Source organism: Elephantulus edwardii, unplaced genomic scaffold, assembly GCF_000299155.1.
Source record: "Elephantulus edwardii isolate Elephantulus edwardi_28Jun2011 unplaced genomic scaffold, EleEdw1.0 scaffold00061, whole genome shotgun sequence".
NCBI classification, from domain to species: domain Eukaryota; kingdom Metazoa; phylum Chordata; class Mammalia; order Macroscelidea; family Macroscelididae; genus Elephantulus; species Elephantulus edwardii.
The window spans coordinates 3,120,240-3,137,897 of record NW_006399811.1 but is presented as its reverse complement, the minus strand read 5'-3'; the positions used below and the strand labels follow the sequence as shown (position 1 = coordinate 3,137,897).

At 38.4% G+C, this 17,658-nt stretch overlaps 1 protein-coding gene across 1 annotated transcript in view; it reads left to right on the top strand.

Moving 5' to 3' along the window:
* The window catches only part of RFWD2 (ring finger and WD repeat domain 2, E3 ubiquitin protein ligase), a 273,178-nt gene that overhangs the window by 39,735 nt on the left and 215,785 nt on the right, over positions 1-17,658 (top strand). Inside the window, exons 2-3 of the mRNA XM_006887764.1 lie at positions 10,595-10,654; positions 14,935-15,032. Coding sequence (XP_006887826.1) covers positions 10,595-10,654; positions 14,935-15,032 — 158 coding nt within the window. The remainder of the gene's footprint in view (positions 1-10,594; positions 10,655-14,934; positions 15,033-17,658) is intronic.

The following is a 17,658-nucleotide window of genomic DNA, read 5'->3' as shown; positions in this document are numbered from 1 at the left end:
TATACCACAGCTTCTCTATCCATTCGTTTGTTGATGGGCGCCTGGGTTGTTTCCAACTCCTTGCTACTGTGAACAGAGCTGTGATAAACATGGGTGTGCAGTTTCATTCTTGAAGCTCATACATAGTATATTCATTCTTTGCCAGTATCATAATTCAGGAATATCAAATTCTTTGGTCTTTATTTAAGTTTTTACATGTGTATGAGGTGATTGTAAATGCTATGACTGAGTCAGCTTTTAGAGATGCGTCTTTGAAAACATTTTTTGCAGTAGATTTGCTCAGTGTAATAGCTTGATTTCTTCCATGAGCACTGATTATGGATCCATATAAAATGGAATTTTTTCCTTTTAGTTTTCAGTCATTCCTTTGTTTTGTTTGTAACAATAACAAGTCACCAGTGTTGCTTATTGCATTGTATCATCAAATCATCACTCTGTCTTGCCTTTCCATTCACCATGCCCATCTGTCCATAAAGCTCTGCTCCCTTTTTCCTCCTCTGCCATCACTGTTAATCCTTCATAATTGTGACTCTCTGTAAACGTTTGCTTAACTTGTTTTTCTCAGTCATGCATGTCCTCTTGCACATTGTTAATTGCAATATGCACAGTATCTTATCATTCATTTCACATTTACCTACCCATCACCTATTCAAATAAAGTGTTCACTATCTACCCATTATTTTCAACTCCAGTATCTCTTGTAAGTAGACATTTTTATAACAGTGATTTTTATATGGCATTTTTCTTTTTTAACTGACTTATTTCTCTCAACATAATGTCTTTTTAGACTCATCCACGCTGTGTAGTGTTTCACAAGTTCATAATTTTTCAGTGCTGTGTAATATTCTACTGTGAGAATGTACCAAATTTTCTATCCATTTGTTTGTTGACAGGCACTTGGGCTGTTTTCATCTCTTCCTCTTGTGCTGTAATGAGCTTTGGTGTGCATATATGTTTGTGTTTCAGCTCTTATTTTTTAGGGTATGTTCTCCGTAGTGGAATAGCCAGATGAAATGATGCTTTTATTTTCACTTGTTTTGAGAAATGTCAAACTGCCTTCCATAGTGGTTATGCTCTACAATGGAATTCTTCACAACTTCAGAGTGGTGTGTCTGTTTGGTTTTGAGATTTTTTTTTTCTGTTTATCATCTTGTTGTTCATTGTTGTTAAGTGCTTTCGAGTAGTAGGCAACACCAGGGCTATACAACCTGGAAAAATGTTTCACCAAAAACTATTAAAGACAGGCCTTAGGGCTGTGGATTAGAGTCACCCACCTGTGGCTTGGTAGCATTGCTTTTGGTCCACTAGGCAAACTGGTCTCTATGTTGCTAAGTGCCATCTAGTCTTAGGCGACTCATAGCGACCCTGTGAATGGAAGTCCTTGACAGTTGCCTGACTTTCATCCTTTCTTCATGTTTGTAGGGTTTCCTGAGGCAAGCTGTTTATGGAGGTGGATGCCCCTCCTGCTTCCAAGCTTGTTTTAGCCGGGGAGCGCCACCAAACACAGTCTGCCATGGGTAACCATTAACACATTTGACACATCAGTGTCACTGTGTTCAGCATCACAGCAACCACAAGTTACCTCTGTACAGCAAGGGGACACACCAGGGCTATATTTAGAAGAATGTTTCCCCAAAATTAGTCTAGTTAATTCTCTTTGTTTTTCGTCATATCTTTCAATTCTGCCTTTTCTTATAGTTAGGATTTCCAAGTATTGTACCTTTTTTGAGATTATGTAGGACAGGTTTACTTCCTCTTTGGCTTTGTTTTTTACTGTTATCTATTTTAGTTTGTGGTTTTCTCTACCTTTATTCATTTATTACCTTTTCTTGTATTTACCTCCATTTGTTGAAATATTTTTATCACTAAACAGCTACTACATTCTTTTTCATTGTTGTGACTTTGCATGCATTTTTCTTTTTTTACCATTTAAAAGGGGTTCAGAAGGTAGCTAGAAAAATTTATGGTAAATTTACAGGCATTTTCAAAGAGATATTGCATGTTTGTTGTTGGGTGCCATTGAGTTGACTGATTCATAGTGACCTTGTGAACAATGGATCTGAGCCCATCCTTTCCTATCCTGTGTTATCCTCATCATCTCTGATATGTGAGCCTATTGTTACATTTTCTGTGTCAGTCCATTTCCTTGAGGGTCTTCCACTCTTTCGTTGACCCTCCTCCACCTTTCCAAGGACCATCCTTTCCTAACAACATGCCCAAAATGAGATGGAGAGAAAAAGCTTCTCTATACTTGCTGCTAAGGAACACTCTGGCTGCAGCAGTGTCCTATTTCAAGAACTCAACTGTTTTCCATAATCCTACCAAATAAAGTCTGAATCCTATAATTAGAATTTGTGTATTGTGTAAATAATTTATACCATGTACAGTGAATTTATGCTTCCTTGTTTCTTCCTCTAGCCCCCAAATCTTCATTTTTTTGGGTGGCAGTGGTGGTTGTTATATGCCATCAAATTGCCTGCAACTCATAATGACACTATGTACAATATCCCTAAACCCTGCTCTATCCTGTGCCAATCTTATTGTCTCTGACACACCCAATCCCATTACCCCAATCACTGAATCAGTCCATCTTATTAAGGGCCTTCCTCTCATGTGCTGTCCCTCCACCCCCACAAGCACCCTCTCCAAGGACTGAACCCTCCTTGCAACATGTCCAGAGTATGTCAGACAAATCTTCAGAATTCTTGCTTCCAAGGAGAAGCCTGGTTTAACCTTCTCCAAGATGAACCTGTTTGTTCTCTTAGCAGTCCATGGTATGTTCAGTACTCTTCTCCAACACCACAGCTCAAAGACATTAATTCTCCTATCATCCTTAGTCATTGTCCAGCTTTCAGATGCATAACAAGTGATTGCAAAGACCATGTTGTGTATCAGGCCACCTTAGTCTCCAGACTGACGTCGTTGCCCTTCACTACTTTAGAAACGTCTCTGATAGCGGACTTTGCCAACACAATACATCTTTTAATTTCCTGGCTACTGGTGCCAAGAGTGTTGATTGTGTACGCAAGCAAATTAAAGTTGTTTACAATATCATTCTTTTCACCATCCTTCATGATGCTGCCAATTGACCCAGTGGTGAGAATCTTTGTTTTGTTTTGGTTTTTTTTTTGGTGTTGAGCTTCAATCCATATTGAAGGCTGCAGTCCTTTACTTTCTGCAGCAAGCGCTTCAGGTCCTTCTCAGTTTCAGCAAGTAGGGCTGTGTCATCTGCATAATGCAGATTATTGATGAGCCTGCCTCCAATCCTGATGCCACATTTCTTCGTTGGTATACAATCCCCCTGCCCCCCCCGCCCCAAATGCACGCCACTATGCAACCCTAAATCTGGATCTATGTCCTCTTTTGGTAGTCCATGGTGTTATTCAGTACTCTTCTCTAGCTCCACATCTCAAAGGCATTGCGATGTTAGCCTAAAGTTGACTTTTAAAACCATTAACTGTAGACAACATAGTCTTGGAAATCAATAGCTATGAGACTAAGATAAGAAAGAGTGTGCTTCCTCCACTGGGCGGCAATATTCTGTTGAGAGTAAGATCCTGGTGATGGTGGTGGAGAGACTGTGGCACGCTGTGGAGAAACTATGGCAAGGTGTAACCAGTGGAGCCCTGAGGTAAAGCCCACAGTTAAAGGTCTGTGCTGTTCTTGCTGAATGCTAGAAGGAGAAGCTGACTTATAACTGCTCTGAGGCAAACTTTGCTGGATGGTTTGGTTTTGACTGTTGAACTGAAACCAGGAGTTTTACTAATTAAGGAATTGTGTTTTGCTTTTAATCTGTCTTGAGACTTCTGGACTAAACCTGGACTTGCATTGAGTGATATTCTTTGCCTCCCCTATTCTCCAAACTAATTCCCTAATAAATCCCATTCTTGATAGGGTAGATGTGAGTAAAGTCTATGAGTCAACAGTGATTAAACAAACCTGTTGCTACTGGGGTGACTCTAGAGGTACCATGGGGCTGGGCTATAGGTTCTTTTCTGCTTTCTGCTCTGGGACGGTAAGGGGCTGTGCTATTCTCAGTTCCTTCTGGCCTTTTGGGAAGATACTTAGGACCCTGTGCCCCATGTTCCATGTTTTGCTCTTTAGAGAGGTATCAGTTCTTATATTTATTAATTGTCTACCTCACCTGCTGGTGATTGAGAAGATCATGGCTTGAAAAAGGTGTACCATAGTATTCAAATGGACGTCATTGCACTTTAGCATTTTGGAGAGATCCTTGACAGCAAATTTTATCAGTGCAACTTGTCTCTCGATTTCTTGACTGTTGGTACCAAGGATGTTGATTTTTGCTCCAAGAAAGAGGAAAGTATTGACAACTTTAGTCCTTTCTCCAGCTATCTTAATGAATGTTGACTGTTGGGCCTGTGTTGAGGACCATGGTTTTCTTAATTTTCAGATGTAATCCATACCATAGGCTCTTATCTTTGAGCTTTTGCAGCCAGTGTTTCATATTCTCCTCACTTTTAGCAAGCAAAGGTGTGCCACCTGTTCAACTCTTTTACTTCTCATGTTTTTCTTTGTTGTTTGGCTTCTTGACTCTCCAGTGCATATTTTAGAGTCTTTTCTGACATCTATTTCAATTTTTTCATTCTCCTTTGTTTTTGTAATGACCTTTTGCTTTCTTCATAGATGAAATCCTTGATATCATCCCACAAGCTCATCTGGTCTTCGATCATCGGTGTTCAATGCCACAAACCTATTATTAAGGTGATCTTGAAATTCAGATGGAATTGAGCAATTATTCAAGATGATGGACTCTTTGAAGAGGAGTGTGGAATCAGGATTGGAGGGAGACTCATTAATAACTTGCGTTTTGCAGATGATAGAGCCTTGCTTGCTGAAAGTGAGGAAGACATGAAGCACTTGTTGCAGAAGATCAAGGAATTCAGCGTTCAGTATGGATTGCATCCCAGTGTCAAGAAGACAAAGATTCCTAACACTGGACTACATCATGGATGGAGAAGACATTGAAACTGTCAACAACTTCATCTTAGTTGCACCCACAGTTAACACTGTTAGTACCAGCAGTCAGGAAATAAGGAGACTCATTGCACTGGGAAAATCTGTAGTTCTGGACCTCTCCAAATTACTGAGGACTAATGATGTCTCTTTTCTCTTTGAGGACTAAGGTGCATCTGATTCAGGTCATGGTCTTTCTGTCTCTTGTACATTTGTGAGCTGGACAGTAAATAAGTATGACAAAGAATTGATGCCTTTGATCTGTGGTGTTGGAGAAGAGCACTGAACGTATCACGTATGACCAAAAGAATAGACAAATATAGAGATATGTCTAGGAGAGGGTGCAGCTGGAGTGCTCTTTGGAGATGAGGCTGCGCCTCACATACTTTGGACATGTTGCTAGGAGGAGCTATTCCTTGGAGAAGGACATGATGCTGGGAAGGGTGGAGGGTCGGCGAAAGAGAGGAAAGCCCTCAATAGGTGGATTGACATGGTGACTTCCACAATGGGCTCTGGGGTGTCAGGAAGTGTGAGGATGGCAAAGGATAGGTCATATCTTTTTTCATAGGGTCGCTATGAGTTGTACTCGACTTGATGGCACCTAGCAGCAACAACTCTTGGGGCAAAAGATGACCAGTCTCTTTCCAAACAATTTATAGCCTCTGAAAACCAGCCAGAGGGTCAGTTTAGGAGTGTTTTCTAATTTGGTGGCAGTAAGTTTGAATTTATTTCACACTCCCTCTCCATCCCAACTGTTACTGTTGTTATATATTGTAGGCTCACAACCATCTACTAGTTGACTCTCCAGCAAGTTTTCAGCGATAGTAAATCTTTAGGGAGAAGATCGCCTATTTGTCTTATGCAGAGCAGTTGGTGGATTTGAACTGCCTGCCTTTGGGTTGGCAGTACAGCTTCTTAATACTCAGCTACCAGAGGTCTCTCCTTATTCCTACCAACCATCCTATATTAATTCTACCTGTGTGCAAACTTTTCCTTAGCTTTTTATAATGATACTATACCATAATAATCCTTTAGTGACTTATTTTGTTCTGTAGATGCATACACTACTCTGTTTGCCCTGAGTCTTTTTAGCCCCACCCTAAGCAGTCGTTACCCATGGTGGACAGTGTTTGGTGGAGCTTCCCGATTAAAACAAGCATGGAAGCAGTAGTGGCATCCACTTCCGTAATAGCTTGTCTCCGGAAACCCTATGATCCTGGAGAAAGGATAAAAGTCACACAAGCGTTGAGGACTTTTGTTCATAGGGTTGCTATGAGTCACCTACGACTCGAGGGCACTTAACAACAAATGGATACATGCTACACAGGTTTCATGCTGTACTGTTTTCGTAGTGTTGCTGATTTCTTTGTTCTGTCTACTTTTTTTGTGTTGCATTAATTTTGTTTATGGCCTTTCTTATAATTTCCTTTGTTGCTATTTCAGTTCTTTATAAGACATTATTTTCTTTTTATTTTGTTGAGAAGGATTTTTGGGTTTGTAGTCATTTGAGAACTGATACAACAAGACAGAAAACTGAAAGGTCGAGGTATTGTCGTTATTGTTGTTGTTATGTGCCATTGAGTTGGACCTGATTCATAGCTGGTTCTCCAGTGGATTTTGAAAGATAGTAAGTCACCTGGTGCAAAATTACCCATCTTTCTCCCATGAAGCAGCAGGTGGATTTGAACTGTGTACCATTTTGCATTGGCAGCACAACTCCTTAGCAGTATGCCATTAGAGCTCATGTTTATTATACTTTGTGTATTTCTGTGTCTGGGTCAGTTCCTGAATACTGTTGTCATGTATGTTAATTTCAGATTGTTGTCTATCATTGTTGGCTCTCCATCCAAAGAACTTCTTTTAGGATTTCATGTAAGGTTGTTCTAGTTTTCTAGATTTCCTTAATTTCTATTTTTGTGGAAATGTCCCAGTTTCATTGTCCTTTTTGAATGGCAGCTTTGCTGGGTATGGAATTCTTGGTTGGTAAATTTTTCCTTTCAGAGTTTTATGTATGCATACCCATTGCCTTCTTAACTATGTGCTTTCTGCTGAGTAATTGGAGCTTTTGTAGGTAACCCCCACCCTCAGCTTTGAGCCACTTTCTTTTTATTCTTTACTTTTGGAAAATTTGATTATGTTCTGTCTTAGTGCTTGTATTTTGAGGTCTGTCCTGTTTGCTCAGTTTCTTGAATCCCATTTTCTCCTTTTCTATTGTATTTGGAATATTTTAATCCAGCAGATCTTAACTGTTTCCTCTGTGCTTTTTTAAGTTTCTTTTTGCACTAGAATTTGAATCATGCATAAGTTAATGCCTCTTGATGTTGGCTCAAATAATTCTTATATTTTCTTCATTTGTCTGATTATTCCTTTAACAGACTCAGCTGAACAACTCAGATTCATTGCTGTTGAGTCACAATTGTTAACTCATTCCCAGCGAACTTTCCGAGGCTGTAAATTGTATCAGAGGAGACAGTCCATTTTTAGCAGCACAAGTGTCTATGACGGGTGTCACCAGAGAGCTCTTTTAGCTGATTGTTATTGTGTACCATCAAGTTGGAACCAAGTCATAGCTGACCAGCAGATTTTCAGAGGTAGTGAGTTGCTTATCTTTCTCTGGTGGAGCAGCTGGTTGATTTGAATCCTGTTCCTCTGGGTTGGCAGCACAACTCATTACTACTGTGGTACCTTAACTCCCTTCTAACAGATTTATACTGAGGAAACTTTGCTCTGTTTTTGTCCACTTCTTCAGTTGTACTCTTTTATCTTTCCAGGGTGTTGTCTCTGAAATTTTAGTTTTAATATTCAGAATTTCAGTAATTTTTTTTTTTTAATTGCTGCAGGATCACAGCTGCTATATGTTGGGATCATAGGCAGCTCGATGGCACATAACAACAACAATCTCCCATTTATTTTTATCTCTTTGGTTTAGTGTAGTTTTAAAAAAGTTCTATATTTTTCTGTCTGACCCTTCTGCTTCTTTAATTCACAGAAGACACTTACCCGCCAGTCTTGGTTTTTTTTCTCTGATAGGTTTTCTGGTTCTTTATTATTTGGTTACCTTTTGGTGTAATTTTATCCTGGTTTTTGGAAACATGTGAAGTTATCTATTATCTTTGAGACATTGTTATGTTGTTATCTTTGCATACCTTGTTTGGTATATCTGATTAAACCATATACCTGTGGTGTGCTGTTTTCTAATTTGGTAATTCGCTGTATTTCACCTATCTTCTGGTAGGTCTGGATGGAGGATGCCGGTGTGTGTGCAGTTCTCTGTCACTATTGCATAGAGCATTTGAGAAAAGATTGTACCAGTGTGGGTTGCCGTCTTTTGTCAGTCACCTGGAGTAGGAGTAGTTCTTTACTTTTGTCTAGTAAGTGAAGCTGTAGAAGATGGATATGTGACTGGATACTATTGCTGTTGCCTGATGGGAGAAAGAAAAAAGGAATCAGAACAAAATTAAAACAATACAGAATATTCCCAAACAAAAATAAAACAGGACTGGACAGTATAAGAAAATAGAAACACTAAAATTGAGAGGGATATGCAAAAGGAAAGAGATTTAAAAATAGAAAACTAATAAAGGAGTGAAATGGAATGAGAGTGAGCAAGCGAGAAGTCCTGCAAGGGAAAGGAGAAAAGTGAAAAAGCATAGGTAAAAGAAATGGCAGGGATGACAGAGCCCCCAAACAATGCAATACCTAAAAACAGATCATAAAAAAGTAACTTTATATAAACATGAAACAAAAATCTACAACACAATGGGAAATTGAAAAAAATGACAGAAGGGAGTAACTTTGGAGGAAGATGGATCAGGACCCCTTTAGTCTTCTTGCCCCTGCATGCTGGGTGGAGGCAGTTGTCTGATTAGGGAGTTTTTCCTGCCAGTCCTGACTGAAGTTTTAGTCTAGGGTACCTAGCCAGGTCAGAGTTTTTGTCCAGCTCCCCCCACCCCCATTGGTGTCTGAGGCCCCAAAATGTAGCAGGACTAAAGACAGCATATTTTTCCAATCCCAGAGTTGTTGAAGGGTGGGGCACCTGGCCAGAGAGGGGAATTTCTGCTGGCCTTGAAAGAACCTACTGTATCTTCCTGCTATGAATGTTTTCCTTGTCAGTCCAGGATTTGGGTATAGGCATGTTTCCCAAGCAGAAATGGCTAGCCTGCAGAGATAGGTACTACTCATCTGATGAGCCCCAGGACATCACACTCCACAGAGGATAATACACTATCCCAGATGTACCTGTGGCATGTGATGAGTGAGGAGGAATTCTTAAGGAGTAAGGCAGGGACCTCAGTCAGAGGTGCTGCCTCCACACACTAAGTAGCTGGTTGCAGGCCAGGCAAAGCACAGCCTATTACCTCCTGGTGTTTGAGGGTAAGATGAAGGTGTCTCTGAGTCCAGAGCCCAGTGTGACTCTGGGTAAAATGGCATGAACCTGGTTTCAGGCAGAACTGAAAAAGGCAGGGGGACATTGCCAACCACGTGGTGGGTCATGGTGGTGGGAAAAGTCACTCCTCTGATACCCTGCAGAGTAAGGGGAACAAGGGAGAAGATTGCACCTTTCTGACCATACAGCTCCTGATGTGGATGCCACTGCCATTCAGAGTTCCTGAGTTGCCAGAGCACCATGCTAATGCCCGAGCCTTGCTGTTTATAATATTGTGCTCCCTTAATCATCTTCTTTTTATTAAATTTTTTCCTAGAGTTGATTTTTAATTACTTCTTTATATATTCCTTTTTTACTCATGATCCCAGAATGATCCTTCATATTTGCTATCTTTGTTTTCTGTTATCTTAGTTGAAGAGGGCTATGGGCTACAGTCTTCACTAATACATCATCTTAACCAGAAGTTTGTCTTGATTATTACTGTTCCATTGCATTCTCTGTATCCTCTTAGTAAACTTTTCTTTCTTATTGTATTTAGTCATCTATAGCATATTTGACTCAGTCCTTGGACTAATTTAACTATTATCATTACCTTAAAAGAGAGGTGTCTGTTTCTGATAAACTGTTTTCTTTGGCATAGGGAAAAAAGAAAAAACAAAACAAACCCCGCCCCCCCCCCAAAACAAAAACCACAGTAGATTAGCAGGTAGGCAGGTGCTTTTGACAAGAAATGGTGGTAGAAGATAGTATATGTTAAGGGCTTTATGATGGAATTGAAACAGTGTTTCTCATTTAGTGCTCTTGTGTTAACTGAAAAACAATTGAAGACTAATTCTTAGTAATCATTTGTGTACTACAGTGATCAACTCTTAAAAATTCAGGAACATTTCTTTATAATTGCTTTTTATCAAGTGATATTTCTCTAAATTAAGTGAGTAAAAAGTAAAAAATAAATATAGCCTGAGTTGATATTTGGGCCAGTTAATGTACTAATTTTGGAGCTCCTTGGTTCTTAGAGTCAACTTGAGCAAATTTTTATTTTTCCAGCAATCCCCTAAATATCAGCTAAATAAAAATGTTATCTTACTGATAGAATATTTGATGCCTTAATGCTTAACTGTGTTTTGAAATAGGCTTTTTATTTTTATTGGTACTTATACCAGCTTTTCCAAATTTGTAATATTCTTTGTACTAAACATATATTAATTTATTTTTATATTTTCTTTTTAGCCCCATCTGCTTTGACATGATTGAGGAAGCCTACATGACAAAATGTGGCCACAGCTTTTGGTAAGATATTACTCAGGAGAATCATTTTCTGGCAACTTGTACAAATGTAGCCAATGAAGAGGTATATTTTTTTTAAACTAATTTTATCTCCCTTGTAATCATAATATTTTCTTGATATACCATTACACATTTGACAGTGTCAAAGCAACCAGTCTTTGATTGGCACATAAGTTTATGAAATACTTAAGTTTGTTTTCCCTTAGCCTTACAAATGGGATTTGAACATATGGGGTCCATTAATTGTTAATGAAGAGTTTTGACTGCTATTTTAGAAAATAATCTCTGCACGTGAATACTGAAATAGGAGTACTGGACAACTAAGGAAACATTAAGTGCTACTTTCCTGTAGGGATAGGTAGAAAATAGAATGAAGAGTATATGGGGGAAAGGATAATAGAGGATTGAAAACCTGTGTTCTCTTCTTTTAACACATTGTACAGTGTGATTTTTAGATTCTGTAACTTACATTAATCTCTTATTTTAATTCCTGTTTTTATGAAAAGTAGTACATTCTACTTTATATTCATCTTCATAAGGGAGCTTTGGTGGCCTTGTGATAAGAATCAGAGCTGCAGTACAAAGGCATGCAGTTCAAATCCACCAAGTGCTCTGCAGGAGAAGAATGAGCAGTCTCCTCTCGTGAGATTTACTGCAATCAGTTCCTACTTGACTACACACAACAAGAACAACAACATTTTCATGAATTATTTATGTATTCTTTTGTTGTGTTGTTTTGGCCTTAGTATTATACTTGTAATAGTCTAGTCTAATTCATATTGAAGTTATGCTTATACTTTTATACTGCAAAGAATATGTTATCTGATAGGTTGATATCCCTTAGTCATGAAGAATATTAAGTATTAATAAAATGTTAAAAGTTCTTTAGCTGGATCCAGAGCATGATAACTTCGTTGATAAAAATGTTCAGCCTGCCTGTCACTTGAAAAGAAATGTGGAATAAAAATAGCTTTGTGAGCTTACACTACCTACTTTTTTGGTTAAAATTTATTGAAATGATAAAAGCCATGTATACTTGTAGTTAAATAAAAACCACCTGTATTGTACAGAAAGAGGTAACATGAAGTGCACATTCTGTCCTCTTAGCTTTTCTTGTCCTTTTTTAGCTCTTTAGAGGCTGTCACTGCTAAGAAGTGATTGTGTATTCTTTTCAGAATATTTTTACTTTATTAAATAATTTTTGGCTTTTTATAGATTAATGCATTAATATTTCGATGATTTAGAAATCATTTTCTATTCTGTATTGATGAAATCCTGGTCATGGTAGTCTTACTGTTAGCATGATATAGGTATCATTTATTTTCAGGTTGATTGTTTATCAGGAGTATTTTATTGTTGTTGTTTTTTGCCCACATATTGATCCATAGGAAATCCTATGCTTGTTTAAAAAACTTTGAATTTTGATTGTTTTGTAAAACAGATTGATTTGGATTTTAGTGTGATTTATAAGGACATGTCCTGTCCTGTGCCACCCTTATTATCCCTTATATACTTGAACCCATTCCTCTAATCACTGTATCAATCCATCTTACTTAGAGTCTTCTTTATCTTTGTCCTTCACCTTTCCAAGCATGATGTCCTTTGTTTTTTTCCTTATAAATTCTTAGAGGTAAAGTTACTAGATCAGAGAGGTTAACAAAGTTTTCTTATGTCCCTTCAAAGTTTTCTACTCATTGTTTTTCCCCCAAACTTGTGCCCATTATATTCTTCTGATAATACATGATATTGTCCAGTTCCAGTGGCCTAGTGGCAAGAAGCTGCACTGCAGTCCCAAAGGTATGCTATTGGAGGCCACCAGCTGTTCCATGGGAGAAAGATAGACATTCTCCGATTAACTGCCTCTGAAAATCCACTGGGGGGTCAGCAATGGGTCAATTCCGACTCTACAGTACACAGCAGCAGCAGTAAGCATGAATAAAATTAATTGCACAAGTAATGGAAAATTTATTAAAATGACAGAATATGTCAGTCAGAATAGGAAAGATTAAAAGAAAAAAAAAGAAATCCTGTCAAAATGTAGATTCTGGAGAGGTCTGGTGGCCTACTGTGAAGTGATTTGTGCTATCAAAAGCTAAGAACTACGTGTAAATAGGGACAATTCAAAATGGCTAGAATAGTACATATATAGAGAACTGTCAGAACTTCAAGCAAGAATTAGAAGAGGTTGTGGCAAAAGGGATATTCTTGCTGATGTCAGATGGATCCTGGCTGAAAGTAAAGAATACCAGAAGAATAGAATGTCTCTTTATGACTGTGCAAAAGCATTTGACAGTGTGTATCATAACAAGTTAGGGCTAACATTTAGAAGAACAGGAATCACAGAGCACTTAATTGTACTCATGCAAAAACTATACCTGGACCAGGAGGGTGTTGTACAAAAAGAGCAAGGGAACACTGTTGTTGTTAAGTGCTGTTGAGTTGCAGGCGACTCATAGGACCCTATGAACGAAAGTCCTGGACACCTCCAGTATAACTTTCATCCTTTCTCCAGATTCATAGGGTTTCCAGAGGCAAGCTATTGTGGAAGTGGATGCCACTCCTGCTTCCAAGCTTGTTTTAATTGGGGAGCTTCACTGGACACTGTCCACCATGGGTATTCTCTCATTTGACTCATCAGTGTCAGAGTGTTCGATTTCACCGCAGCCACGAGTTATCTCTGTATTACATGGGTTAAAATTAAGAAGAGAATGCATCTGAGTTGTACTCTTGTCTCCATACCTATTTAATCCGTATGCTGAGTAAATAATTCGAGAAACTGAACTTTTAGAAAGAGGAATGTGGCATCAGGATTAGAGGGAGACTCATCCATTATCAGAGTTACACAGATGAAACAGTTGTGCTTGCTGAACGTGAGAAGGACTTGAAGCACTTGTTGCAGAAGATCGAAGAATATGATTTGTATCTCAAAGTCAAGAAAACAAAGATTCTTACCACTGGACAGATATTCAACATTGTGATAGATGGAGAAAAGATTAAACTGTTAACAACTTCATCTTACTTGGATCCACAATTAACACCCTTAATACCAGCAGTCAGAAAATCAGGAGATGTATTGACTGGGAAAATCTGCAGCTAGGGACCTCTCCAAATTATTGAGTAATTAGGTCAGTTTGAGGACGAAAGTGCAGCTGATTGAGGCCAGGCTTTCTGATCACTTGGTATGCATCTGAGAGCTGGACAGTGAATGAGGACAGAAATAGAATTTATGCTTTAGAATTGATCTGTGTTGTTGGAGAAGAGCTCTGAACATTCCATGGACTGTCAAAAGAACTAACAAATATGTCTTGGAGAGGGTGCAGCCAGAGTTCTTTGGAAGCAAGGATGATAAGACTTTGCCTCACATACTTTGGGCATGTTACTAGGAGGGACTATTCCTTGGAAAAGAACATAATGTTTGGAAAGGTAGATGGTCAGCGAAGGAGAGGAAGACTTTCAACCAGGTGGATTGGCATAATGATTACTTCACTGGGCTCTAATGTGTCAGGAAGTGTGAGGATGGCACAGGATAGGGCAGGGTTCAGATCTCTTATTCATAGGGTTACTGTGGGTCGTACTTGATGGCACCTAACAACATAATAACAGCACTATAATTGACTTTTAGGCCTTCCTGTTTCTTTCACATTTGAATTTGTTCTTTGTCTCTTAAGGATATTGTTGTTGTGTACCATCAAGTTGGAACTAACCCATAGCTGACCCTCCATTGGGTTTTCAGAGGGAGTTAGTCACACGGAAGGAGATTGCCCATCCTCCCACAGAGCAGCTGGTGGCCTTGAACCTCATGCCTTCGTGATTGCAATGCAGCTTCTTGCCACTAGGCCACCAGAGCTCACAACATGCCTCCAGACATTCTATAAACTTTGTAAATGTTGATAGTTGTAGAGGGGCTTCAGACCTTTTGTTCATAGGATCACTATGAGTCATGCTCAACTCAAAGACAATCAACAATAACAATTAAGGATATTAGTACTTTCATGAACACTGGTAGTATTTTTAACTAACCCACAATCATTTGCTAGTATTATTAGGGACAATTTAAACGGAATAATATTTAAAATGTATTTAGTGCATATCTAATAGGCTTCTTTTTAGAGTTCTTTAAAAATTCTTTTTATACACTATTTATATAATCTAATAAAAGTTGTGTTCTGCTGATTGTATAAAACTACAAGCTGTTGTAAATTCGATGAGTAATAAAGACTAATAGGTATTATTTGGAGTCCAGTTTATTTAATGATACTTGTTTTGTTTTTCCTTACTAATAGCTACAAGTGTATTCATCAGAGTTTGGAGGACAATAATAGATGTCCAAAGTGTAACTATGTTGTGGACAATATTGATCATCTATATCCTAATTTTTTGGGTGAGTGTTTGGATTTTTACCCCCCAGTTTTTAAATATTTGCATTGCTCAAAGTATGTGCTAGTACTAATTTTTTTCAGAGAACTTAGTTTAGTGCTAGTCAGCTCTCTCTCTTTTTTCTTTTCTATTCACTAGGGAGCTCCTGCAGTCTTTGTATGGGTTGTATCATAGATACTATAACCTATATTGTTAGTAGTTGTTATGGGCTGCCGCGTTGGAATAGTCTTATAGTGGACTCTCCAAGTTTTCAGAGGTTGTAAACTACACAGGAGGAGATTGTCCCATCTTTCTTCCATGGTACTGCTGGTGGATTTGAACCTGGTGATCTTTGGATTGGCACTGCCTTACTAATAAGTCACCAACATTTTTTTTTTAATTTTTAAGTTTCATTTAAAAAAAAAAGACTCAATTCTTAGATTCTTACATAAATGGATAGAATAAGAGAATGCAGAGAATGGCAGAATTCCAGAACATTTACCTTTCTGTGTAGTGTTAAGCATTTCTGCTGCTTCTAGGGTAGAAAAAACAGAATAAGGATTAGTATGTCAGGAAAGACTATATTTTGAGAATATTGTGGGGAGGGGGAGGAAGAAAATAAAAAAACCCCAAAAGATTAAAGCATGAGGATTGGAGGAGGAGAGTCTAATGGGAAAAGCAATTAAAAAGAACTGGAGGGAGAACACAGAGAAGAATGGCTAAGAATTAGGGAAGAAAAGTACCTCGAGTAAATATCTAATCAGTTGTGTTTATCAAAAACTCTACATGTTGGAAAGCCTATGCTATTATGAGAAATGTTTAGTCTTTGTGTATTGTAAATAAATAGTAAGCCAAAAGATTAATTTTAAGGTAGGTTTAGACATTGGGCAGGGTACTGCTGGGCATGTATATCAAAAAGTTTGAATCTTCTTTCAGAGATATGTGAAATCTTTGTGTGTGCTAGATTGTGACCTGCCAACTTCAGTTGCAGTTTGATTCTTTTTTTCTTTCATAAAATTTTTATTTTATACTTGTTTATTACAAAGTTCATCAAAGTTTTTCACACTGGATCTTTACGCACCGCTCCCTCTACCCATCAAATTGTGCAACCCTTTGATTGTCCCCCTGCCTTCTGCTTCTACTACCTGTCCTTGGGTCCTTATACACATTTTACTAGTTACCTTTTTATTTCTACAATAGTGGTTTTATTCAGTATTTGTCCTTTTGGGACTGAGTTAGTTCCCTTAGCATAATGCTCTCCAGTCCCTCTCAAGTTAGTGATTTTTCAAAATCATTGCTCCTGTATACTGGGTAATAGTCCACCTTGTAAATGTACCATAATTTCTCAATCCATTCTTTTGTGGTTGGACATTTGGGCTATTCCCATGTTCTTGTGACGGTTGGTGAATAATGTTGCTATAAACTTTGGTGCCATGAATCATTTGTGATTTTCCTTCAAGAAAAGATATTATAGTAAAAAGGTTTTTGTTTGTTTTTTTTTTTTAAAGGAATTGCAGCCAGTGTAATTTTATAGCAGAGTTAAACCTTAGACCATAGGTGAAATGGTTCAAATTCATGACTTATTATAAACATCACATGAGTTAAAAAGAATCAAATTTTAATGTACAAATCTCCATTTGCACTTCAGTTCTAATTTTTTTTCACCTGGGTCATAATGGAATTTCTATGTTCAGCTTTCTGAAGAAACACAAAACTGCCTTCCAGAATGATTATGTCATTTTACAATCCCACCAACTGTGTATGAAAGTTCCTATCTCTCCACATACTCTCCAACATTTATTACTTGCTGTCCTGTTAAACTTTGCCACTACTGCTGGGGTGAGATGGTATCTCACTGTGGTTTTAGTTTGCATTTCTCTTACTGCCAGTGATTTGGAGCATTTCTTCATATGTCTGTTGGCCATCTGAATATCTTCCTTTATGAAAAGTCTTTCCATGTCTTTGCTAGAGTGATAATTCCTTCTAGATAGATAAATTATCCTCACAAATTTTGAAAAGAAACTTGGGAAAGAAGAAAGAGAAAATATTGAGTGATATGGGGCCCAGGAAGACTGGATTTTATAGGCTAGGTAAAAGGGAAACCAAGTCTTTGCCATTGCAAATATGAAATTGATGCTACTGTATGGCTCTAGGATTGCCTTAAAAAAATTGTTATCTGGTATTAACTTCATTTGAAATGGATAGTACAGAAGAGAGTGTGACAGTGTAACACTTTGAATGTTTACATGATTTTTGTTGTTGTTATGTGCCGTCGAGTCGTTTGTGACTCATAGCGACCCTGTGTACAACAGCCCTAAATCGTGCTCTATCCTGTGCCAGTCTCATTGCCTCTGACACACCCATCCCGATTACCCCAGTCACTGAATCAATCCACTTCATAGAGCGTCTTCCCCTCCTGCGCTGTCCCTCTACTCTACCCAGCATGATGTCCCTCTCTAAAGACCTGTCTATCCTTACAGCATGTCCAAAGTATGTCAGACGAAGCCCTAGAATCCTTGCCTCCAAGGAGCAGCCTAGTTTAACCCTCTCTAGGATGAATCTGTTTGTTTTCTTGGCAGTCCATGGTACATTTAATACTCTTCTCCAGCACCACAGCTCAAAGGCATCAATTCTCCTTCTATCCTCCCTAG